The 27,596-nt window shown below is 41.1% G+C and overlaps 1 protein-coding gene across 2 annotated transcripts in view; it reads right to left on the bottom strand.

Moving 5' to 3' along the window:
* The window catches only part of cpeb2 (cytoplasmic polyadenylation element binding protein 2), a 133,557-nt gene that overhangs the window by 33,505 nt on the left and 72,456 nt on the right, over positions 1 to 27,596 (bottom strand). Inside the window, exons 5-7 of one of the 2 annotated variants that reach the window (XM_078544984.1) lie at positions 8,558 to 8,581; positions 1,198 to 1,374; positions 1,012 to 1,101 (exon numbers count right to left, since the gene is read on the bottom strand). In XM_078544984.1, coding sequence (XP_078401110.1) covers positions 1,012 to 1,101; positions 1,198 to 1,374; positions 8,558 to 8,581 — 291 coding nt within the window. The remainder of the gene's footprint in view (positions 1 to 1,011; positions 1,102 to 1,197; positions 1,375 to 8,557; positions 8,582 to 27,596) is intronic. The other variant, XM_078544992.1, reaches the window with a different exon arrangement.

Below are 27,596 nucleotides of genomic sequence, written 5' to 3'. Positions count from 1 at the left end.
GCTGCCATTGACTTCAATTTTACTTGGGCTCCTTGATGCTACAATTTGAAAAATGCTGCTTCATCTCAAATCTGGAATTCAGCTCTTTTATCCATATTTGGCAAAGGCCGTAACGAGGTCTTAGAGCCGAGTGGTCCTGGCGGATAACAAAATGAGCACCGATGAGCAGGTTATTGGTGAGTATGTGCTGTCTGACTACCATGGTATATGAACTTAAAGGTATTCCATAAATTTCTTTAGACCTGCAAGCTTTCTTAAGGTTGACTTCAAATTGAAATCCTTAGTGGCAAGTCACATCTGTCCATGTATTCTAATTCTACATACCTTTCCCAGATAAGATGGCATGGATGTATACTTGTTCCAGAACAAGTCCAATATGATCAACATTAGCTGTTAAAACATGCACAAAGTGGTCCAGGGTAAATTTATACCAAGTTTTCCTTCTTTTCCACTTGCCAACTCACCAACACAGCAACGCTAAGATCTCAACTCGTATGCCGCGGTGTCTTTTGCACAGGTATCAAAACTATGCTATTTTACAATTAAATAGCACAAAGCACAATCAGACAGTCTTAGCTATGAACTTAGGAATAGGAGTAGGCCATTTAGCCCCTCGAGTCTGCTTCACCATTCAGTAAGATCATGGCTGATCTATGACCTAATTCCATTATCATTTTCATCTAAAGCAAAGCATGGAGTCTGTAAATTAAATGTGTGTTACAGTTGTATAAACCTTGTCCCAGTCCTAAAAATGAATCCCTCTACCTCTCCCCCAAAAACAAATGCCTTGTGAATTATTTGCAAAATGCTGGTAGTTTATTTTGCAAATATTATATTGATTGAGAATTCAGAAAACACTCATGACAAAATTTCAGACAAGTTAGTCAGCTGTGCATCTACATACTGAAGGCTTAATAATTTTAATGCACAGATAGAACAAATTCAAACTGTGTCTAGTTGGCTACGAACAGAATATACCAGAGAGGCACATTATTAGATGAATTGCCTTACCTTTTGGTGGAAAGTAGGATTTGCTTTCAGCCTTATGAGGCCAGTCAACAACCAAAGGTCCAAAACGACGAAAGCTGGCAGTAATTTCATCTATAAAAGAAATGCTTAATAATGCATACAATCTTGACAAATAAATACTGTATAGGAAGGAAAAACAACTCTGAGCTATTTCACAACTGACATTACCTTCATCGATATCTGGGGGAAGGCCACCAACAAATACTTTACGTGAGTATCGTTCAATTCGTTCCCCATTCTGGTGAGATGAGCAGCAATTAACAGAATTCAGAACCCCAGGGACAGTCTGATCACCATGTCCATCATCAAGAAAACCATCTTCTATGGGGAACAATGAGGAGCGGCCTGCAAAAGTGATCATAAATCAAAATTTCAAGAAGGGCTCAGCTGCATCACACAAGAATTAAGGCCTTGAAATTATTCAATTAGCATAATGTATTTGTATGAAACTTTTTATAAATGCAAAATTAAGTCAAATTTAAAGTTTGATTAGCAGAACAAAAGATGGCAATGGGTTTACAACAAATTGTTGTATTTATATATCACTAGAGGTTACAAAAATCATCCCTAGGCACTTCACAGATAGGTGTATGGAAAACTGATGCTAAAACTTTGCTACAAGCTTCAATGATGGAGGATTATTATCAGGAATGAAATATGTGCATATGGTTTACAATATCCAACTTTATTAAACCTCAGTATTGCTGAAAAAAAAAGAAACATGCACTTATCAGGACAGATTCGCAAGAATACCAAATCTCAAAGGGAACAATAATTTATACTGCATGAGAAAAGGGTGATGATTTGTTGGCAAGTGGCCTCTGAAGGATGAGATTGAAAAGACTGGTAGTAGGGTGACTAAATTACACCGTGCCCTACAGCATGCTTGGTAGTTTATTTTGTTTATGTAATTTCTTTCATTTTTTGATTTGATCTGTTTGTGCCGCCTCAATAGTTGACCCTACCATAAACAATACCTGTTTGAAACATGCCCGCACTATAAACTCACTTAAGCAGAAGCGGTTTGGCAATGCGATTAATGATGCTGCCAAACGCGTAGCGAGGAGTTTGTTCTCGTGCATGGCTTCAGTTTTGTTGTGCCTTCAACCCACATGAAACAGGAAGAGGTATTTACTGAGTTTGAATTCCTCTATTCCCAGCTATCGCGCCACAAACCATCATTCAATAAGATGCAAAGTCCTTGAAAACACGCCTAGTTGATCTAGTGCACGCATATTATGCGAATGTCTGGTATTGTTGTGAAGCTCAAGGTCAACCCAGGCATACTTATCTGTAAGCCTGACAAAGGGACTGGAGTAGGAGTGGCTATCCTTAACAAGTATGACTATATCAATAAAATGCACACCGTTCTTAATGACGGGTCCAAACTCATATCCAGTGGACCTGCCGCTAAGCATGAACGCTCAGCCCTGTTCGAAAGAAGTTACAAAAACACTTGTTGGACTTGTATAAGAGTAAAGAGCTGCCTGGTGGTATATATGATAGGATTCGTCCCCATGGCTCACTGCATCCACGTATGTATGGGCTGTCCAAGACACACAAAAGTGAAGTCCCTTTACGCCCTGTCTGGTTCTGCACAACATGAATTGGCCAAATGGTTCAGCGAGGCACTACAACCAGTTCTGAGCAAGCTTTCCACATACACGGTGAAGGATTCCTTCACCTTTGCCAAGACCGTACAGGACTTGTATATCAATATAAATGCTGTGTCCATGTGCTCGTTCGACATTGCTAACCTATTCACTAATGCATTGCTCAAGGGAGTCATAGACATTTGCACCATGTCACTACATCATGACGATCTAGACGTGCTGCCATTGTCTGAATCTGTATTCACTGAACTTATGAACTCAACAATTTGCACGTTTGAGTTCCATTTTAACACCATATATGCCCAAGTAGATGATGTTGCCATGGATTCCCCACTAGGCCCACCTTTTGCCAACATCTTTGTTGGTTTCCAAGAGAAACATCTTTTGTGGAATGACTCCTAACCTCCTACCCCTTTATATTTCCGATATGTAGATAATACATTTGCTATATTTGAAACTGCAGCTGCATGTAGGAATTTCCTTACACACCATAAATGGGCTCCATCCTGCACTCAAATTCACCTTTGAAATGGAACAGTCAAATGAGCTCCCTTTCCTCAACGTGCTAGTTGAGAAATTTGCGAATGGGTTTTCTATTACTGTCTACTGCAAGCCCACTTTCATCGGTCAATATACGCGTTGGGATTCCTACAGTTCCACACACTATAACATTGGCCTCATTGGCAACCTTGCAAATAGGGCCCAAGCCATTTGCTCACCATGCAAGTTTGATGCCAAAATATGATGCATCAAAGCCATCCTGCGGAATAACGGCTATCCTGATCAGATCATTGGGCTTTGTATATTGCGCAAATTCATGAATGGGCCTAAGGCCATCACTTTTGGTCCAGTTTACCTCGGATTACCTGGAAGGGTAAGGTGTCTCAAAAATTTGAGCAACAAGTGAAGTTAACAGTTTCAGGCTGCTAATATGCAAAGCAACACACGTGGATATTCTCCACAACAGGATGCTGCTGTCAAGTCATAAAAACGCTCTGCCTAGCACACAAATGAGTAATGTGATGTACGAATTTCAATGCCAGTGTGAAGCCAAGTCCCAATGACTGGGGGATCATATAAATCTGCATGTCCCTTTGGCTGCTTGCAACAGGCAAAGTACTGACCGTACCCAACCAGCCCATGCTTGCAAAACTCAGAACTTAGTGTCCAAAATTCAAATGTGATTCTGTGACTGGACAACATTTGCTAAACAATCCTGATTCTGCTAAGAATTGCACTGACAACCAAGTTAAGATACCAGTCGGGCTTACAGTGTAGCTCACTTACGCGTACTAGAAGCTATGTATATTCAATAGGGCCCTATCCTTTGCAAATAGCAAAAACATATCCATGCATTCCGCCTTTGTCAACTAAACAAAAGTTTGGGGGGGGGGTAGCCATTCTCTGGCTCACTCCCCATGGCAGTGCCTTGACTAGAGTTGTCCTGCCTGGTTTGAATTTAAACAGAAGATTGGCAGTCAACTGTTCCCTGGTGCATTCTCCATGACAATGCCTCTACCAATCAGAGCTCACTTGCCAACAAATCAGCACCCTCTTCTCATGCAGTATAAATTGTTGTTCCCTTTGAAATTTGGTATTCTTGCGAATCTATCCTGGTGAGTGCAAGACAAAAAGCTTTGACAGCATGTCTCTTTTTTTTTAAGCAATATTCAAGTTCTGTACTCCCAAGTGACTACTTATTAAACCTTTTAATTTCAACCCTGCGTTTGAAACCTTTGCAGAGATTTGAAAACAATATGTAATCTCATATATAAAAATTGCTGGGTGCCATTTGTTTGATAGGCCAGAGAATAAGATGCGCATGGCCATTTTGCATTTAATAATGGACATTTCAACACAAATGATTCAACATAAAGATCTATGTTTCTCCCACTGTGTACACCACGAGACACAGGCCAATTCAATTTATATTTGCAACATTATAAATCTACTTTTCATTGGGTTGTTATATAAACTAGTCATTGATTAACAACACCTTAAAAGGCACAGGACCTGAAGCATATTGTACTATCATGGACCAAATTTACTTTTGGTCAAATATTTGGGATGGAGATTGCAGTTTTCATCGTCACCAAAGTAATCCATGGCTATCTGAACATTTTACATCTATACAAAAGAAAGCTCCAAATATTCTGCAAACACTATAAAGAGCCGTTCTTTAAGATAACAAACTCAGTAACAGGCAAATAAATCCAAATAGTCTGCTTATGTTAAATAGGTGCCAGTATAGTTCATTCATCTGTTTCAGATCACAGCTAAGAGTTCATTATTGTAGACACATGGGATGATTAGTAATGAAATTAATAGCATAATACCATTGGCATCTAGTTGCCTGAAAGTAAGAAGGCATATATGAAAGATGGCCTCATGTTTACAACATGTTGGCTCAAGTCACAATGCTGTCAAACCTAGAGACAAAGTGCTGCTTTTCTAATAATGAAGTGGCACCAGCTGAGTTTAAACTACAAGTTGGTTAAATCACTGCCCTATTTCCCTGGAATGTAATTTGTACTATTTACAGGACTTATCACATCAGTGATAAAAGAACATCAGAGGAGAACTATAATTAAACCTCTTTCACAGCTATAAAAGTCTGAGCATAAAATATTTTCAAAAGAGATGATGGAATGACTAAACACAGAAGCAAAAGGAGAAGAGGGGACAAATCCATACATGCCTGTAGTCATCACAATGGCACACCAGAATCTGAAATTTACTGTACATCTCCACCACATATTCTCATCATCTGACATACATATACACATTTAACCTGTAGCATATACATGTAACATCACCAGCAGGTAATAGATCATTCACTTTACTGCATGAATGAAACTGCAGAATATTGTATCCAAATGTTTAAGCTGAGTTATATTTTAGATCAATGATCTTTCATCAGAGTTGGAAAAAGTTACAGATATAACAGATTTTAAACAAGTCGGTGTTGTCGTCAGTCCCTCGAAACAAGGATGACGTGTGTCAGGCTTCATGATTTGCCTCCCCTCAGGTAACTCGGCAGGTCAATCCTGGAGCCACAGGTCTTTGGATAGAGAAGACAAGGGTTGCCCCAAGGAAGGATAGGTGGGTTCCTGAGCCAGGGTTCAGCTCTCTCTCCTTCCGCTTTTGTCACTTCTCACCAGCACAGTTTATGTGGTCAGTTTCCGACCGTGTTACACCTTGCTTGATGAGGTGTGCTCACATGACACAGATTTTTTTATACTGCGAGACTGAGAAAAGGGCAAGGGGAGGACAGGACAAAAGGGAAGGTCTATGATAGGATGGAGGGCATGAGAGGTTAAACGTAAAAGGGGAGGATGGTAATAAAACAAGGAAGGAAACAAAAGAGGAGCAGTGGTTTATGAACTGAAATTTTTGAACTCAATGTTGAATCAGGAAAGCTTTAAAAGTTTAACTCCGAGTTCAACACTTTCAACCGGAAATGCTAACTCTTTCTCTCTCCACAGACGTCGTCTGTTCTGCTGAGTATTTCCAGCATTTTCTGTGTTTAATTCTGCTTCATTTAACTTGTGTTTGCAAAGTAAATATCAATTTATGAGTATTGAGAATGCTTTATACAGAATCTTGCTCAGTTTTCATAGCCTTGTAAATTTAAGGTCACACAACTGTACTAAATTCTGCAAAGTTATACCACACCATGCACCACCTTAAACATCCACTTCCTCTACTAACGCATAGTGGCAGCAGTGTGAACCATGTACAAGTGCATTGCAGCAACTCACCAAGCCTCCTTCGACATCACCTTCCAAACCTGCGACCATTGCCACTTAGAAGGACAAGAGCAGCAGATCCATGAGAACACCACCACCTGCAAGTTCCCCATCCAAGTCACTCACCATCCTGACTTGGAACTATATTGTAGTGAGTTCACTGTGGCTTGGTCAAAATCCTGGAACTCCCTCCCCTAAAACAGCAGTGGGTATAACTGCACCAGATTCAAGGCAGTGGCTCACCACCACCTTCTCAAGGGCAATTAGGGATGGGCAACAAACCCACGTCACATGAATGAATAAAAAAAAAACAAAATCTGGACTTGACAGTAAAACCGTGGAGATAAGTAAAACTGGACAGAAAGCCTGCATTAATCATTACACTGGCTAAAGCAGGAAAGCAAAGGGAGTTCTAAACAATGAAAATACATCCAAAACTATACCTGCCCTGCTTCTATCATTATTTTCCATTAAAAACATGTTACACTCCTTTTGAGGATCTGAAGAAGAGTCATGCAGGCTCGAAACATTCATTAACTCTTTCTCTCTCCACAGATGCTGCCAGACCTGCTGAGTTTTTCCAGCATTTTCTGTTTTGATTCCAGATTTCCAGCATCCACAGTATTTTGCTTTTACACTCCTTTTGAAGTGGCTTATTCACTTTGAGAGAAGCTAAAAACACTTACCTCTGCTAATAACCAACTCAAAATAATGCACATGTAGACTGATGGGGTGATAATTGGCTGGGTTAGATTTGTCCCGATTTTGTGGACAGGACAAACCTGGGCAATTTTCCACATTGCGAGGTAGACGCCAGTGTTATAGCTGTACTGGAACAGCTTGGCTAGGAGTGCAGCTAGTTCTGGAACACGAGTCTTCAGTACTATTGCCAGAATATTGTCAGGACCCGTAGCCTTTGCAGAATCCAGTGCCTTCTGCAGTTTCTTGATATCATGTGGAGTGAATTCAATTGCTGACGTCTAGTATCTATGATGCTCATGACCTCAGGTGGAGGCCGAGATGGATCATCCACTCAGCACTTCTGACTGAAGTCTTGTCTTTTGCACTGATGAGCTGGGCTCTCCCATTATTGAGGATGAGGGTATTTGTGGAACCCCCTCCTCCGGTTAGCTTTTCTTAATTGTCCACCATCATTCGTGACTAAATGTGGCAGGGCTGCAGAGTTTAGATCTGATCCGTTGATTGTGGGATCGCTTAGCTTAGCTCTGTCTATTACATGCTGCTTCAGCTGTTTGACTATGTGGCAGATTACTAGGTCACATGGAGGCCAGACCAGTTAATACCAGCAGATTTCCTTCTCTAAATGGAATTTTTACAACAATCAACGATGGTTTCATGGTCACTATTACTGAGGTTAGCTTTTAATTCTAGATTTATTCATTGAATTTAAGTTCCACCAGCTTCCATGGTGGAGTTTGAACCCGTGTCCCCAGACTATAAACTTGGACCTCGAGATTACTAGTCCAGTGACGTTACCACTATGCTACCGCCTCCCCCTGTTACGAGATAGTTTTAGCTGCTGTTTCAAATTCTAAGATCTTCACTAGTTTTCAACCAGATCAGCAACTCCATTTGTATGACATTCAATCTTGGAGGCATGAGAAACAGGGCACAGTCTTGCTCTGAACAACAACTCTTGTTGACAGTAGCCATGCAGATGACTGTGGCCTAAGCTGTCCCATATTTTCTAGAGCAGGAGCTATAGCAGTATAGCCAAAAGGGGCCTTCAAAGAAATTGAATTTTAAAAAGAAACACTGGAAAGAATATCCCATGTAGAAAAATTCAATTGCTTTACTTAACCAAAAGGTTTGCAAATTCAACTGGACAACTGGATAGATTGGAATGCTGTTTTCACCATGTTCAGGTGATCGTGTAACCTTTAGTATAATATGCAGAATTCCAACATTTTTGGAGAACTGCATAAAGTTAGCATTTCATAATCCACAAGTATTAACTACTTTTTTGAAGCATCAAGTCCAGCTTTATGATCATGCAGTTATTTTCTACACATGCAGATCTAATGAGAAATCAGTAACCAATCCATGATTCAATCATTAATCGACAAAAACAAGTAACTACTGATCAGTCATCAAATCACATTGATTTATTTAGATACAAGCCAGCACTAAAAGCCAAATGTTTACCTCGTCTTCTCCCATAACTTCTTGCTGCATGCAAACAAAGAAGGATAAACAGGATTTGTCAGTGTGCACTTAAAAGTTTACAAAATGTAAGGTAAGCAGGTTAAAATCAAAATATTTTCAACAGAACTACTGAAACGGCTTTATGAGTCTGCATCCTTTTGTGTACACAAAAACTGAATTTCATTCAGCTATATAACTACGAGTCTCTGAATTTTTAAGAGCAGCAGTCACAAGCTCAAAAATAGCCTTCATACAAATGCCAAAAGAAATTGCGGTGAGTTATCAAAATTCATTTACATGAACCAAATCTTTAGATCAAACTCTCTACATTATTTAAGAATTATTATTTTTCAATTAAAGATTTCAGTATGCACCACTATAGAACAAGTATTAAACATATACACATGTACATGTAACTGTCACAGGCACTGCGCGTTTCAGAGTTACTTGGCAAATACGACTTTTATAGGGCGCAAATTTCTCCGATAAGTAGAATGGCTTATAGGCATCCAGAATCAGCATAATTATCACAGGAGCACAAAGAGTAGCCTTGAGAACAGAAAGATGATCAATTCTCCACATATGGAATGCTTCTGGAAGAAGGAAGGCAAGAAGAATACTTCATATAATTATGAAGATGACAATTCTGACTGGTTCCTTACCTACTTGAATTTGGTAGACTGCCAAACATTTAAAGGTTCAGTTGTACTGTACTATTTTAACAAGCCTATTAATTTTTTTCCTAGTTGCTCTTAAAACCACTAATGATCTCCATCTGTTTTTTTTTAATATAAGAAACACCAAGGTATAAAAAGGTTGGAACAATCATTTTTTACCAAACAAATATTTAACATGTTGAAATGTAAGTATCTGAGGTCACTGGGTCACCATGAAGTTGACTACTATTATCAGATGATTACCAAATTCTGGTTAAAAAGCAATGAGAAATGACATTCATAACTTTTTGAATAAAAGATGGGTAGAATTTGAGCGGATAAGTAAATTGGAGTTATGCCCACAAAATGACTCTATTGGAGAAAACGGAATTCATTTCATTGTATTCATTCTACTGTATGACACATTCTTGAAAATTTGATCAGGCTCTTTGGGCTAGGGCAGTTTACTAGCTTTTGACATCTGCTCAGACTACACAAATAACCTGGAAGGGTCACTGTTCAAACTGGGATTCCAAAATTTACTCAACATGTTGCATAATAAACAATGGTACTTTATCCAATGGCATTTTCAAAAAAGTACATTTGTGCAAATAGATTATGAAGTATACAAAAATACACGTGAAACATGCAGTAGAGTGTACAGAGATGAAGAATGACTTAACATTTGTAAATTGACTAGAAAAGATTGTAGCAATGTATAACTGATGCCTAAAACATGACCAATGTATAAAATACATCTTTCAGTGAATCAGGTACAGCAACGGGAAATAAAATTGACTGAATTAAATCAACAATTGTCAAGGAAAACAGAATTAACATATACGCGGGCATTTTATAAACCACTGATAAGACTACTAGGGGGTTTTGTAGAGCAGTGACAGCGTCCCTACCTCTAGACCAGAAGCTCCGGGTTCAAGTTCCACTTCAGGACATGATGGCCACAGAACATTCATTCATAATGTAGCCAAACAGGTAGATTATCAGCCTGTAAATCCTTCCAAGACACCTGATGGCAAGCAGCAGGGGTAGGAGACTTTCCTCGTCAGTCATATTGCAGAAGGCAATGGTAAATTCCTGCAGTACTTTGCCAAGCATAATCATAAGGTCTGAAGAGTCATACGGACTCGAAACGTTAACTCTGTCTTTTCCCACAGATAGTGCCAGGTCTGCTGAATTTTTCCAGCATTTTCCGTCTTTATATGAGAGATAGTGAGGCAGAAGGCCTCAAGAAGAGAGAAAAAAGTCACAGGCTTGGGGTGCAATGTCTGAACACCACTCTCATTTTGGAGTTTCTAATTGGCGTCATGATGAGGATCTATACAAATTTAACTTTGCTATTTCTTCTAAGTATTTTATGTTATTGCAGAACATTTTCAAACTTTATTTTAGAAGCTGTATCAGAAACTTTTTACAATATGGTTTGCTTTGAAGTTGTTGTTTCCTACAGGTCTCAAATGCCTTCTGTTCAGCATCTCAAACACAAGATATACCACAATGGTAGGTGATGAAACTTTACCAGTTGCAAGGCAGATTAGTCTTCATTGGTCATCACTGAATGGGTTGATCAAACTGATGTTACAACTTTCTGTAAGAGCTTTGACATGAACTTCATCCCCTGCCTCCTCCAATCTACCTGTTAACCCACGGAAATGACATCCACAGCTTGCACGTGTAAGCAAATGACAGCCAGTTCTACCTCTCCATCATCTCTTTTGATCCTTCCAATGTCTGTTTGCCAGGCTACTTATCTGAGAGCCAATCTGGGATGGGCTGCAATTTACTTTGGAAAGGCCAATCTCCCCACCACAAGGGGCTTTCCCCTCTGTGGCCACTACTTCTGTGTGAACAAGGTGGTTAGCAACTTGAACATCTGATTTAAACCAAGATGTATTTTCAACCCCTCTTCGTGACAAAGACTGCCAACTTCCATGTCTAACACTGTCCTCCTCTGCCCTGATTCAGCTCATCTAATGCCACTATCATGAGCCCCATTTTCCTTCTGGGGTCAGGAAACTGACATTGAGGTTGTTTGGCCAAGTCCCCCCACCACCCCCACCACCCCCTGTGTGTAGTTCACACTCTTCTTTATAAATGTATACTTTCATGACTCAAATGTTTTATTTCAGTTTTGGAAATTGAATCTTTAAAAGATCAGGGAAAGCACCTGGTTTGGGAAGTGATTGAAATTCAAAGGGTGGTCTTTGTTGATTCAGTTAGGTCAGAGTAAGAAGTGTGAAAACACTGAACAATGGGTAGCCCCTTTGAGTTTGACAGAGATAAGATGTCTACAGTTGCCTTCATAAGGGTATGGATTATTCATGTAATTCCCCAGATCAAAGAAAGGTTGAAAGGCAACTAATAAACAAGGGATGTTCTTAAAGTATCCATATACTTTTCAGATCAAAGAACAGGTTTGGAGAACGGTAGATAATTAATTTAAACCACCACCTGGGACATCCCAGGTGTGCCACATTGCCAAAGGGATAGGTTGCAAAGAACAACGGGGTTTATCGCTGTATTTTTCTCTCAGAAATAGTTTGTCAGCTTGGAAGACTGAGGAGCTAGAGTATTGCATGCAGTTCTGGAATCCGTATTATAGGAAGGAGTGATTGCACTAGAGAGAGTGCAGAGGAGATTTGCCAGGATGTTGTCTGGGCTGGAGAGTTTTAGTTATGAGGAGAGATTGGATAGACTGGGGTTATTTTCCCTGGAGCAGATGAGATTCAGGGGGAACATTATTGAGATGTATGAGGGGCATAGATAGGGTAGACAGGAAGGAACTTTTTGCCTTAGTGGAGGGATCAATAACCAGGGGGCATAGATTTAAGGTTAGGGGCAGGAGGTTTAGAGGGGATGTGAGGAAGAATTTTTTCACCCGGTGGGTGGCGGGAATCTGGAACTCATTGCCTGAAAGGGTGGTAGAGGCAGAAACCCTCATAACATTTAAGAAGTATTTGGATGTGCACTTGCGATGCCATGGCATACAAGGCAATGGGCCTAGTGCTGGAAAATGGGATTAAAATAGCTAGGTACTTGTTTGACCGGCACAGACTCAATGGGCCAAAGGACCTTTTTCTGTGCTGTAGACCTCTATGACTCTACGGCAAGAGTTTCCTGTAGGCGAGCGGGGCCCACTTGCCGACGGGTAAAATGACGCAGAATGATGTCAGGAGGAACACCCAACGTCATCCTGCATCATTTGCATTTTCAGGTCAGCGGGGGTGCAGCCGAGTCAGCTGTGCGCCTGCCAGCCTGTCAACGGCCTATTGAGGCCATTCAAAAAGCAATTAAAGCAATTAGTGGACGTGCCCATCCAACCTTAAGGTTGGCGGGCAAGTCGGGAGCGCTGGCGGCCGCCTGAAAAAGCATGAAACCTCATCCACGGGCAGGACGAGGTTTCATGACTGAATTAAAAAATTAACATCAACTTTTACTTTAAGTTATGTCCATGTCCCAACTCATGCGACATTGTCACATGAGGGGACATGGATGGTTACTGAAACTTTCCAAAGAATAACCTTTTCCACTTTGGGAACCGATCTCCCTGAGGCAGCACTTAGTCTCAGGAGATCGAAGCGCTCCTTCGCGCACTTCCACACTTATCATCCTGCCCGCCCACCCAGGGAGTGCACAGCGCTTCCGTGCGGACATCACGGTAGGCGGGCCTTAATTAGCCCGCCCATGAAAAATGGCGGCGTGCCCCCAATTGGAGGCACCAATCGGAGGGCCGCCCACCCACGCCCGCGCTCCCCCCTCGACGGGGAGGGGGGGGGGGGGAATTTTGCCCTGTGACTCTAAGACTATATCTATCAGCAGCCAGGACAAGGAGCAGAGAGGCAGTTAGGAAACAGTGGCATTCCTGATCTGGAGTCACTAAGCAGGAATTGCGAGTGAGGCCCATGCTCAGAATAAGAAATCCAAATTCCTGAGGAATTAAAATGGTCAGATCTTCCTGGTAAAGATAGTGGATGGGATCAGTGGTGGAAGCCTTGCAGAGAGCAGAGGGCTCTGGAAGTCTAAATGCCAGACTGGGAAACTGAGGAGAGTCAAAGTGAATTCCTAAGATGTGTGGCACACCTTGGTTTGAACTCGGGAAGAGAGTGAAGGAACCCTCAAGATCCTGTAATGTATAGGGGAACTCATCGATGGGATTAACAACAAATTGGGGGGTGATCTATTGAGATTCCAGGTTTAAATAACAAGGGTTTACGAATTATTGTTAAGTAAATGGTACTTGCTTTGTTTAATTCTTGTTCAGTAAAAGTTTTTGATTAAAGCGTGAAATCTTGTGGCCTGATTCTTTCAGTTAATAACTGGGCGTTCAAATTTATTTTTCTTTTTAGAAGTTATGGTATCCCTTGAGATCATAACACTCCCCACAACCTGTGCCTACCCAATAGCACTGTGTGTCAATGGCCGAGTGCCCCTCTCAGCCCTTCTCCCTTCCATGCAGCCCACCTAATTTGTTGGTTTGGCCATGACTCCCTGTGGTTGCTACTTCATGTATCAGCCTGCCCCTGACCCAGTGTGCAGTCCCACCAAAGTCTCAAGCTGATCTGCTATAAGATCTCAATGAGCTCTTTAACTAACTTAATTGGATTAATTTGTGAATTGGATAGGCTCTTGGGGCTAGCCTTCATCGACCCTGATGAAACTCACCAGTGTTGGGAACAGCGGCAGGAAACCGACACGCCAGAAGCACCACAATTTTCAATGCCCGCCTACATTAATTTCTACCCTGGGGGGATTTAAGAATCAGGCCCCTTCATTCATGCCTTTTATCATACCCAGATTCAAATATTTCACTGCTCTCTCAACTGACTTCCCATCCTCCACCTTCTGTAAATTTCAGCTTATTGAAACCTCCGTTATCCATATTCCTTCCCACGCAAAGCCTGGAAATTTTATTAACAGCCCTGTTGAAATGGTGGGACCATTAATGTGTCAGGAACTTTTTGGATTCTTCAGCAGGTTTTCCAATGGCTCTTTAACTGAGGCAACATCCTTAGCAAGTCAGGGAGGATAGGACAACGTACTCATTCTATCAAAGGAAGGGTTTCTAATTAAAGGGACCCAGAGTGGGTTACAATGCTCACCCGCACATGGATTTGAGAGGCTGCAGCAAAGACAGGAATTGGAAAGCTGCTCCCTGGGTCTCACTCTTACCTGGCAATCATGCTGCAGGACTTGAAGGGCTGCAGTAAGGCAATCTTTCTCACGTGTTGCAACCAGGGGAGGGGCAAAATGACTCTCCTATTCTCCCATTCCTCACTTGGCTGTAACAGAGTTTGTTTTTCTTTTGTTAGAATTTAGAGAGATGTGCTTTGCCAATTCTGTAACTGTCCCTATTTAAGTGTCGAGGTTGTGGAGAAATACTCAGACAGGTTTTCACAGATTAAATAAGAATGAGATAAGTTTATCAAACTATTCCTGAGCTAAAAAAATAAGAAAAACACAACACCATTCATACGGTCACACACATTTGTCTGGACCCATGCACGCACAGTACAGATGGCAGACTAAGAGGATAGACCTAAGGATTTTACAGCCCATGAAAGAAAAACAATGGAGTATAGAGTTAGCTGTTCTTTGACTGGTCTCAATGCAGTGTTTCAATGTTGCGGCCGTTTTTCTTAGCTGTTCTCCTGGAGGCAGTCGTATGGAGCAGATTTCCCCGTTTTAAAAGATCTCAGTTCACGGCCATTTTCTTCTCAGTGTGGTCACTTTACCAACTGGGCGCAGTATTTCCAGAGAGAGGGAAGGTACATGGCTCCAACAACCTGTTTCAGTACAGCATTGTCCTTTCACTTTGTCCCCTCTCCTGCTTGACAGGGTACCCTTGCAATACCTGCTTGTTGTATATTCCAGAGGGGCTTGATTAGTTCATGTCTGCTGCAGTTATTGTTTCAGAATAGGTAATTGAATTTTGATGTCTCATCTCAAAAACATTTGCAAAGTCTGGTGTGAATAGTCAGGAGATGGGGTCTTTCACGGTCCCCAGGGTGTTGATCGTCTTTCTTCATTCCAACTTTGGGGAATGCATAATTGTATTTTGTAGCAGCTTGGCCTGTCTGGGCTGTTTCTTTAAAAAAAAAGACAATTGTCTCTATAGGGTTCCAGTTCAAAATCCAGCCATTGGAGAGATCAGAAATCATGTCTTCAAAAAGCAGATTCTCATGACACAAGGTTAAAGGAAAACGGCAACCTCTCCAGCCAAGCAGGCTTGATGAAAATGGCTCAGGAAGTCAGCAGCACAAGTGTGGTCCCCCCAACTTGGAGGCAGTGCACCAAGAGAATCCAGGACCTCAGGAAAGCAGGAAAAGTGAGTGGCATAACACTTTCAGGTGCCATACTCCATACTCTGACTTTCTCAGCATTCTCCTGCATAGCACTCCTCAGAACAACACTCCTTGCAGCTGCACTCATTCATATCTCTCAGAGCCTCACATCCCTGTCTGAATAGTAAACACTGGATTGTGGAGTGGCATATGGCTGGGGAGAAAGCAAGTGGTGGTGTTACTGGTGTTGCTTCTGCTGCTGCTGTTCCTCTTGCTCTCCCTCAGAGGTGCAAGGCAAAGCTGCATTAGCTGTGCCCAGGCTGTAGTAATGCTGGCTGCACGGAAGTGCAGCTGAAGGCGAGGGATTTCCAAAAAGTTCGAATCAAGCACTGAAACTACTCTCAAAGGGTTTTCTGTGAGCAGTAGCCTTTCATTTGGCAGTGGCTGGAGCTCTTCAGTTTCACTGATCAAAGCTTCCCAGCCTGTCAGTTTCACTGAAGCACTTCTTGCTGTGCACTCGCCTCGGTGACACTATTGAGTCTCATTCAGCTCAGGAAATAGGTCCCTTGCCTGTTGAATCCAGAATTCATGGTTATAACAGAACTTAATTGCTTATTAAAATATTTAAGTGCCTTAGTCAACAGCTGCACAAGGGTTTCCTGCTCACCTTTGATCCTACCCAGATGAAACCCAGAAGAGGGTGGAGGATGTTGGGATCCCAATCCATAATCACTGAGGGGGTTTAACTCCCTGTTATCAAGTAGACCCACCTCCCTTTGCCTGTAAAAACTCCACACAAAATTGCCTTGCCCATCACTTCTGACTTTGGTCATCTCATTGGCTACCAGTCTAAATGTAAAACCCGTCCTTAAATGCATGCACCCCCCCACCCCCATGGCCTCACCTCTCCTCATCTCTTAGCTTCTCCCATCAAATGCTACATTATCTGACTGACTTCTTGTGCATCCCCATTTACCTTGTACCTACCTTGGTGGCTGTATTTCAGATGCTAAGCTCAATGCTCTGGAAGTCCCTCCCAAAATCTTTTAGCCTCAACAATTTCTTCTTTTAAGACCCTCAAAACATATCTCCTTGATCAAGTTTCTGGTCATGCCCTCCTACATCTCCACTGGCTCAGTATCCATTTTTTGTTTTTTGTTAACCTTAATGATGCTATGTAAATTTCAATTTTTGTTGATACACTTGTAACTTCTGGAAAGGAATCAATAAAATACAGATGAAAATGTCAGGCAATGAAATTGGTTATTCCAGGCTTAGTGTCAATGAAGATATGAGCTCACTTGTAGAATGATCCCAAACATCTTGGTACAGAACATCTGGAATGCAGAATGAATTGCATGTCTGCAATGCTTACAAAACTACAATGCAAAATCGAGGGGTTTTGCTTTGTGATTATGTTCTTGCAATGTCTGGAGTGGGAATTTCATTCTATATCTGGCCAGCTTTTAATGAAGTGTTCTAGGATTCAGTATTTTGTTGAGAAAGCGAAGTGGAAGTACAGTGGATGCTGCTTGGCTCACTTTGCCATTTTACCAAAGAATTAACATATTATCAGCAGAAAGTAAGCAGAAAGAAAGAATCCTTATTCAGAAAAGTCATAAAAATTAATAATTCTTGTTTCATAAAAAGGAAAACTCTAGCATGAATTCCATTTTGTTCTCTGTATTAAAAAATATAGCAAGGCATTTTCAAGTCACCTTCATTAGAACTACAAAAAAAACACCCACTGCCACAATTATAGATTATTTCCAAAGTTGGGCCGAGTCTGAACAGAGTGCTTTAAGTGATACAAGACATGGGGCAGGGTTTTGAGTTCAGTGTACGGGTGTGGTCGGCAGGCCAGGAAGCAGCCAGGAAACAGGCCACTGCCCACGATCGGCCCCCGACCACGATTTCATGCTGGCTGGCCAATTAATGGCCAGCCAGTGTGAAAGGCACGCTGAAATGCTCAACGCTGCTGGGGTGGGGGCAGGAGGAACACGAGCCCGATGTCATCACATGCTATTTCATGCTCAAGCAGGTCAGGTACATGAGCAAAAAATTCTGCCCATGAAGTCCTGATGAGCTGGTTACCAATACTGGATTAGGGGCAGCAACTTGAGATGATGAATTCAGGAGGTGCACAAGACTGCATAAAAGGCTTAAATGTTTTTTTTCCATCCATGAGGTATTGGTACCAAATGTTAAATACACCTAGTGACAACATAAAAGGGGAAAAGAACTAGGCAAAAAGTTTTCTGTATTATAGATGGGGGACTGTGTGAAATAAGATTCTGTTCAGCCACCCCACACACAAACACTTGAACATTCAAGAATTCAGTCACGGGATGAATTACCAGGATAGTAATTGGGCCTGCTCTTGACAAAATCAACTACTGCAATTTATTACACACTAAAGTGGACAAGACAGCAACTGTTTTGTTTACCTATGCTGAATCTGATAAACTACAAAACCATCATATGGTATTAACATAATAATGGTATATATGGTGTAGGTTAATAAGTCTTCAATTGGATACTGGATTATGATTCTAATTTTTTTAAAGGAGATGTAATAACTAGAAGTTTGATAGCACTTTCAGCGTAGGTGCTTCATGATCGAAAAAAAGGATATTGAGTCAAAGGAGGAGATATTTAGTCGGGGTGACCAAACACTTGGTTGATGAACTGAGTTTTAAAGGAGGTTTTAAATAAGTGGGCTTGTAAAGAAGTAAAGCATTTGAGGGAGAGAATTCCAATGTGTGGCGCCTAAGCAGCTGAGAACATGGCTCCCATTGGTGGAAGAAAGGCATGTTCAAGGAGGGATGTTCAAGAGGCCAGAATCACAGGAATAAGGTGCAGGGACAAGGGGGTTGGAGACTTGTATCGAGCAATGAAACCATTTCAGGCAATGGAAAAACTGAATCACCCATTTGTTTTCGAATGCACTAAATTTCTATCTTTGTCAAAACTTCACTAAGGAATGAATTTAGAGTCCTGAATCTTTAAAGATAGTTTAAGAAATGTTTTATAAGTTACAAGTTTCTAACCTGTTAGCTTATTCACTTGTGACAAATTACAATGCGTACATTTATTTCCTCTGTAAAAATAGCACATTTAGAAGGACATGTTTTGATCATTTTTAATATGAAATGCTGGAATAAAAGTGCAGAGCTTTCAGAAGGGAACACACAAACGCGTATGCCATAGTTAGTGCCAATGAATACAGAATCACATGATAAACTAATAAAGGTGAACACAGTCCTTTAGCTTATTTTTAGGTCAACGGTTAAGAGTAACTAGCAGAATATCAATAATACATACTATTCCTTAAAACAGGGTGCAAGGTTGGTCAGTATTGTTCACAATTTATATTATGATTTGACTTGAGAATCAAATACAGAAATCATAAATTTGAAACTGACAAAATTGGGGTGGGTGAGCGAGGGTAGTCAATACTGTACTGAGGAGGACTGCAACAAATTACAATGTGACAATATACTTGCAATATACAGGACAAATAATTGGCAAATGAATTTCAACACATTACTCTCTTAGCAGAAAGCCAGAAGGAGGTGAATGGGTTGAAAGTCGTCCTCCTGTACCTTGATTCCATGGTGAGAAAAATAAAGCCACATATTACTTGGAAAACAAGAATCTATGTTGGGTAGAGGAACGAGGGGATTGGGGGGTTATAAATGCTCAAAAATCACTTAAAATAGTGATGCAGGTTAATAAAGGCATAAAAAAAAGCACTAGGGTTGGATAGAATTCAAAAGTAGATAAGTTATGCTAAACTTGTATCAAAGCTTGGTTAGACCATACTTGGAATACTGTATACAGTTCAGGTCACCATACTATTAAAGAATGATACAGAGGTGCTGGAGAGGGTGCAAAAAGGATTTACAAAGATAATATCAGAAATCAAGGTCATACCTATCAGGAACGGATGAACACAATGGGTCCCTTTTCACTTGAAGAAAAGGGCAAGAGATGACCTAATAGAGACCTTCAAAATTATGAAAGGTTTTGCTACAGTAGTCAGGGAAAATATTTCTACTTATGGAGAAGGGCAAAACCAGAGGCCATAAATGTATGATAGTCACCAAGAAATCAAAAAGGAAATTCAAACCCAGAGAATGGTGAGAATGTGGAACCCACTATCACAGGTAGTGACTGAGGCAAATAGCATAGATACATTTAACAGGAGGCTAGCTAAGCACAAGGGGGAACGAAATGGACGTTTTTTTAAAGAATTAAATGAGGAAGAATGAGAGGAAGCTGGAGATGAACTGCTTGGGCCAAATGGGCTGTTTCTGCACGGTACATTCTTTTCAAAATGAAAATAGTCTTTTAGTCAAATGAAAGTTTTGCTCCGCTGGGAGTGGGCATGGAGTCAATAGGCCAAATGGCCTCCTTCTGTGTCATAAATAACTCTACGGAGCTTCATATCATTTAATGACACATGATAGTTGGCATAAAAATATGCTGCTTTTTTTCCCTTTTGACTATCAGATAGCAACACACTGCTAGCATGATACAAACAAACTGAAATTTTGACCAGAAACTGTGATTTTAAGAACTTAAAATTAAGTTTTTCACCTATTTAATCAATATATTATTTTTTTAAATAATAGATCCTCTCTATAAATATGTACCGGCTGCTGATTTTTCTCTTCCCAAAAATATCATGCTGTCTCAATGCGTTTAGGCAACAGTGCCTATGCAATGACAAGCAGGTTGTGGATCACAGGTGGGAAACTGTTGAGCAGTTACTGGCAAAATCCAACACAATCAGGAAGGTCAAAAAAAGATGAGCAGGTATAACGTGACATGGCTGCAGTCATAAAGGAGGTCGAGAATGACTTTTGTGTAGAGATCAGTGAAATGGGCATTGAACAGTGTGGCGATTAGGACATGAGCAACAGGAGGGGTAAGCCATTCTGCCCTTCGAGCCCACTCCTCCATTCAATGAGATCAAGACTGACCTTCCACTTCAACACCATGTCCCTGCACTATCCCCCGTGTCCCTTGATATTTTTAATGTGTAGAAATCTATCGATCTCAGTCTTGAACACACTCAACAACTGAGCCTCCACAGCCCTCTGGGGCAGAAAATTCCAAAGATTCATCACCCTCTGACTGAAGAAATTCCTCCTCCTCAGTCACCTGTGTGCCAAAACCAAACTGACCACCATAGACATACACGATCCTCAGTTTGCAGGTGACTGCAGTGCCATTGCCTACTCTGCACGAGATGCAAGCCACTCTTGGTCTCTCCAATTCTGCAAACAAGAAACTTGGCTGTCCTTGAATGTTGCCAAAATGAAAACTCATATCAACCTACACCTGCTCATCCAAATATACCACTTCCAATGTATGTTGAAGGAGGCACTCTGGAGTATGTTGAGCACTTCCCATAAGTTGGCAGTCACTTCTCTCAAAAGGCCACCATTGATGAGGAGATCCAACAACGGATCAGCTGCACCAGTTCAGCCTTCTACAAACTGCGGCAGCAAATATTTGACAACAAAGACTTCTGCAAGGCAACAGAAGTCCTAGTGCACAGAGCAGTTGTTATCACTGCCGTAAAGTACTGAGGAACCTGCAACCAATCTTTCAAAATGGTGACAACTTGTCCATCAAGTCACATGTCTTACCGATAAGAGAGTAGTGGCAGAGGAGGAAAGAAAAGGAAGCAAATCCTGCACTCCGGATTCTACTACCTTGTGGGACATTCTGCTCCATGTACCCAAAGATCTGTGGGTCAAGAATCCACCTGTTCAATCCCGTGAAGACCCAAGGCTCACGTCCCTGACTAGATGTCATTCTCGATTTGAGGGGCAGCCGATAACTACTGCAATTTTCCACAAATTTAAGCTTTCTAAAAACATGCACTGTTGGTACATCTTATGGCACTGAGGTAGGTTTACCCAACAATATTTCAGATATACAGCTCAAAACCAGTATTTACAAAATTACACACATTGATGCGGGATCAGGAAGGGATATCGTACGACCTACCATAATACGTGCAGTATCATGGATCAGTAATGTATGTTAAAACCCTCACTCAACAGGAGAAAGCTGTTGGAGCTGCCTCCTTCAGTTTATAACTTTAATGCTGTTACTTCTCTGCCCATTCCATTTGGTGACCTCTCATTTCAATCACTGAATCCTTGTTCTGATGTCCAAATAAAAAGTAGCTTATATATACACATACACTCACAGCAAGGGCAATGAACATGGCTTGAGGCAGGCCTTCCCGTCTAATGAAAACGGGTGTACTGATGACTTACTCAGAAGAGGAACCATGCCATTGAGAATAATTGTACATAATAATGTCATCTTTGCACAGAGCAACCATCAATATTTTATAATGTTTATGATAGCATCATGGTTATGTCACTGGACTAGTAACATAGAGGCCTGGACTAAGAATTTTGAGAAGAGTTCAAATACCACCATCCCCAACCACCCCCACGGTGCAATTTGTGATTTTGACTTCAATTAATTAAATACATCTGAAAACAATTTGGTATTAGTAATAGTAACAAGAGGAAAAACTTTTTCACACAGCAAGTGGTAAGGATCTGGAATGCACTGACTCAGATGTAGTGAAGGCAGGGTCAATTGAGGCTTTCAAAAGGGAATTGGATCCTTATTTGAAAAGGAAATATTTGCAGACTATGGAGAAAATGCAGAGGAGTGGCATTAGGTGAATTGATCCTTCAGAGGGTCAGCACAGGCATAGCAGGTTGAATGGCCTCTTTCAGTGCTGCAACAATTCTATGATTCTATTATTTCATGAGTGCTCAGCATTGACTCTGGATCCCATGAATTCCAGAAATGGCTGAAGGCACTGGATACAGGGTATTGGCTAAGGAGAACATTGCAGTGCTGGAGAAAAGGGATGTCCCAAAGGATAGTGGTAGTGTAAAGGGCAGGGTGGGGCAAGAGTTCCTAGAATGTGTTCAGGAGAATTTTTTTTAAACAGATGTATGTATTCAGTCCAACAAGAATGGAGGCACTGCTAAACTTGGTTCTTGGAAATGAAGTGGGCCAAATAGATCAAGCGTCAGTGGGGGAACATTTTGGAGACATAAGGTTTAGTATGATAGTAGAAAAGGACAATGGGCAATCTAGAGTAAGAATATTTAACTAGGGAGAGCCGACTTCAATGGGTCAAGAACAGAGCTGGGCCGGATAGACTGGAACCAAAGGTTGGCAGGAAAAACTGTAGCTGAACAATGGGCTACCCTCAAAGAAGAAATGGTTCTGGCACAGTCAAGGTATATTCCCTTAAAAGGGAAAGATAGGGCAAATAAATCCAGAGCTCCCTGGATGAAAAAGGAAATAGAAATTAAGATAAAGAAAAAAGTGTGCTTATGACAGGTGTCAGATAGAAAATACAATTGAGAACCAAGCTGAATATTGAAGGTTCAGAGGAGAGATGAAGAAGCAAATAAGTAAAGAGGGATTATGAGAAAAGACTGGCAGCCAACATAAAGGGGAATCCCAAAGTCTTCGATCAGCACATAAATAGTAAAAGGGTGGTAAAAGGAGGAGTAGGGCCAATTAGGGACCAAAAAGGGGGTTTACAAACGGAGATAGGGGGAGCAGCTGAGGTGTTAATTGAATACTTTGCATCTGTCTTTACCAAGAAAGCAGACACTACCCAGGTCATGGTGAGGAGGAAACTCTGTTGCTAGAAGGTTCAAAATTGATGAGGAGATGGCATTGGATAAACTGTCACTACTTTAAGGTTGACAAGGCACTGGGACCAAATGAGATGCACCTAAGGATATTGAAGGGAGTGAGAGAGGAAATTGCAGGGCACTGGCCATAATCTTTTAGTCTTCCCTAGACTCAGGGGAGGTGCCAGAGGACTGGAGGATTGCAAACATTACACCCTTGTTCAAAAAGGTTGTAAGGATAAGCCCAGCAATCACAGACCAGTCAGTTTAACTTTGGTGATGGGGACGCTCCGAGAAACAATTATTCGGGATAGTTACATGGAAAAACGTGAGTTGATTAGGAAGAGTCAGCATGGATTTCTTAAGGGAAAATAATGTTTAACTAACTTGAGTTTTTTGATGAGGTAACAGAGAGGGTTGATGAGGGTAATGCTGTTGAAGTGGTGTACGTGGACTTCCAAAAGGTATTCGGTATAGTGCTGCACAACAGACTTGTGAGAAAAGTTATAGCTCATGGAATAAAAGGGACTGTAGCAATGTGGGTACAAAATTGGCTGAGTAATAGGAAACAGCGAGAAATAGCTGATGGATATTTTTCATGGCTGGAGGAAGGTTTGGAGTGGAGTTCTCCAGGGTCGGTATTGGGATCTTTGCTTTTCCTGATGTACATTAATAATTTAGATCTTGGTGTGCATAAAGCATACAGTATCCTAGGCTTTATTAATAGGGGCATAGAGTACAAGAGCAAGGAGGTTATGCTGAACTCGTATAAGCACAAGACTGACTTCAGTTGGAGTGTACAGTTCTGGGCGCCACACTTTAGGAAGGATGTGAATACATTGGACAGAATGCAGAAGAGGTTTACAAGAATGGTTCCAGGGATGTGAAACTTCAGTTATGAAGGTAGATTGGAGAAGTTGGGACTGTTCTCCTTGGAGAGGAGATGGCTAAGAGGAGATTTGATAGAGGTGTTCAAAATCATGAGGGGGCTGGACAGAGTAGACAGGGAGAAACTGTTTCCCTTCCTTAAAGGATCGAGAACGAGAGGGCATAGATTTAAGGTGATTTGCGAAGGAAGCAAATGCGATGTGAGAAAAAACTTATTCACACAGTGAGAGGTTCAGGTCTAGAATGCACTGCCTGGAAGTGTGGTGAAGGCAGGTTCAATCGAGGCATTCAAGAGGGCATTAGATGATTATTTAAATAGAAACAATGCACAGGGTTACAGGGAAAAGACAGGAAAATGGCACTGAGTCATAATGCTCATTTGGAGAGCTGGTGCAGACACAATGGGCCTAATGGCCGCCTTCTTCACTGTAACAATTGTGTGATTACTGTTGACATCAAAGGAACCCCAATAACACTGAAGTCAATGGAGGTCAGGGGAAAAACTCTCCCTCTGATGGAATCATACCAAGCACAAAGGATTTGGCTTGTGATTATTGGAGGCCGATCATCTAGGTCCCAGGACATCAATGCAGGGGTTCTTTAGTGCAGCGTCCAGGCCCAACCATCTTCAACTGCCTAATCAATGACCTTGCCTCCATTGTAAGGTCAGAAGTAAGAATGTTCGCTGATGATTGCACAGTATTGAAATCTATTCACCATTGCTCAGGCAATGAAACAGTCCGTGTCCCCATTCAGGTTTGGGCTGATAATTGCTAAGAAATATTCACAGCATGGAAATACTGGTTAATGATTATCTCTAATAAGAGTCTAACCAACACTCCATGTATTTAATGGAATTATTGTTGAATCCCCCACTATCATCTTCCTGGGGTAGGTTGGGTGGGGTGAGGGGGGTGTTTGTGGTTGGAGGAGGGCAGGGGTCACCACTGACCAGAAATGTAATTGGACAGACACATAAGTACTCTGGTTAACAGAGCAGTGAGTGTCATACCTCCTGACACCCCGAAGCTTTTCCACCATCTACAAAGGAACAAGCAGGAGCGTGATGGAATACTCTCCTCTTATCTGGACGAGTGCAGCCTGAACAATACTCAAGAAGCTTAACATGATCCAGGACAAAGCAGCCCACTTGACCGACACTGTATCCACAACTTAAACATTCATTCCCTCCACTACCGGTGCAACCTGGAGGAACTGCACCTCATCTTCCGATTAAGCACTTTACAACCTTCTGGACTTAACATTGACTTCAACAACTTCTGACCATGAACTCTCTCCTCCATCCTTACTCCTTTTTTATCCCCTTTTTTCAATATTCATTTTTATTTTTTAATTTTTATTTTCATTTTTAATCATTGTTTTATCCCCACCTTTTATACTATTTTTGATCTTTTTTCCCACCACCGCCCCCTCCCCCCACCCCATCCCCACGAGGGCTATCTGTCTCTTGTTCATGTTGTTCTTTCCATAGTACCTCCCCTTATCCTGTTATTACCACATTCTGCTTTCTGGCCTTAATGCCATATCAGCACCTCCTTTAGCCAGTGCCACTACCATTAATACCACTTTGTCCTTCTGTTAATGGCATCTTTATCAATCTTTCCGTTGCCTCCACTTATCACTGGCTTTCTATCCTGCTCCATCCCCCTTAAACAGTATAAATTTCATCACATTTTTACTTCTCTCTAGCTCTGAAGAAGAGTCATATGGACTCGAAACGTTAACTCTGTCTTTCTCTCCACAGATGCTGTTAGGCCTGCTGAGTTTTTCCAGCATTTTCTGTTTTGTTTCAGATTTCTAGCATCCGCAGTATTTTGCTTTTATCTGGGTGCAGTGTGTACCATTTACAAGGTGCAATCCAGAAACTCACCAAGTTTGTTCAACAACGCCTCTCAAGCCTGTACTTCTACTAGCTAGAAGAACAAGATTTTCAAGCACAGTGTAATATTACCACTTCCGAATCACACACCAGCCTGACCTGGGGATAAATAGAACTTCCTTTATTGTCATTGCGCCAAAAATCATGGAACTCCCTACTTAACAGAACTGGGGGAGTATCTTCACCACCTGGACTACAAGGTGACTCACCACAGCCTTCTCAAGGAAAATGAGGGATGGGCAATAAATGCTGGCCTTGTCGGGGTACCTATACCCCATGAATTAATTAATTTTAAAAATGCTTGTGGCACAATGGTGTTTGCTGCTTATAATATACAGATACACAGAATAAGTTGCAGAAAACAGAAATGAGAAGGAGGAAAACAAATCTAGTAAACCCAGTTAGTGGATTAAAATCAATCTATGTGAGAGACTGAACTTTTAAAAAAACGCATTTAACCATAGCTCAGGACTTAATCCAAAACCAAAATAAACCACACAGAAATTAAGATGATGTGAGGACTCAGCTGAGCCTCAAAACAAAATGCTGAAAGATTAGATGGCTGCAAGGCAATTGCTCATTTTTGTTCAAATAGAATTTCTGATACTATCAAAGGCTAAGAGAGGCAGTAAAATGTCACCTGCAACTCCTATTGGGTAGAAACGTCTTCGCTGAACAGTCCCAACTATGTCAGCAAAAAATCTTATATTTTCAGATTTAAGATTGGCAGTTTTGTTTTAAAAAGGCTTATACTTTACTTAAACCCAAACTACAGTTATTATGTTGGAGAATATAGAAGTTAACAACATTGTTTACTGAGACACAGGATAAATGCACTGCCAGTGTTACACAACAATAATTTCAACAGATGAGCTAAACCACAAATGCATTCCTTGTAGAGAACAGTTACAAAGAAGTTTATTACTGCACTTCTTTCTTTGATCTAAGTAGTGACATTCATTTAGAGTTAAAAAAAAATCCTGGCCTGAATTTTGTGGTCGATGGACAATGCTGGCCTACAAGAAAGCTGTTAACAAAGATCTAGTGGTCCATGTGGTGTGGATTTCCCCTTTCCCGACATTAATTTCATCCCAACATCAGCGCAAGGGAAATCTCCAGCATCTAGCATCAAGCAGGTTAAGCAGCCAATCACATTTAAGAATTCTCAGATAGCAAATTAGGGAGTAAAGACCACTGCTTATCTTTCACTTTACAATCATTTTACAGAAAGCAAAATAAAGATTGGGACATACACATCGGATTAAGAAAATAAACTTTAAAAAAAAGGCATTATATTAAAAATCTATGGAATTTATCATAATGGAGACAATTGAATTTTCACAAATATAAAATTAGCTTTTCAGGGACAAAGTGGTTGTTCAATAGTAATTATGAACTTGGTATGATATTAGGTTCCCAGTTACACCTCATTCAACTAGGTTAACTTTATCACAGGTCTTTGCAGCGACACTAATCACATAAAAGTGGTCGTTCACGTCAATTTAAACAATTTCTAAACATTTCCATATGTCAGTTTAAACTACCTCTAAACATGTCCATATGCAGGACCTCAACGCAAGCCCTCTGCAGGACTGGGGA

Source organism: Cetorhinus maximus, chromosome 1, assembly GCF_964194155.1.
Source record: "Cetorhinus maximus chromosome 1, sCetMax3.hap1.1, whole genome shotgun sequence".
Taxonomy (NCBI): Eukaryota; Metazoa; Chordata; class Chondrichthyes; order Lamniformes; family Cetorhinidae; genus Cetorhinus; species Cetorhinus maximus.
Note: the sequence above shows the minus strand (reverse complement) of the source record. Positions and strands in the feature narration are given on the sequence as shown.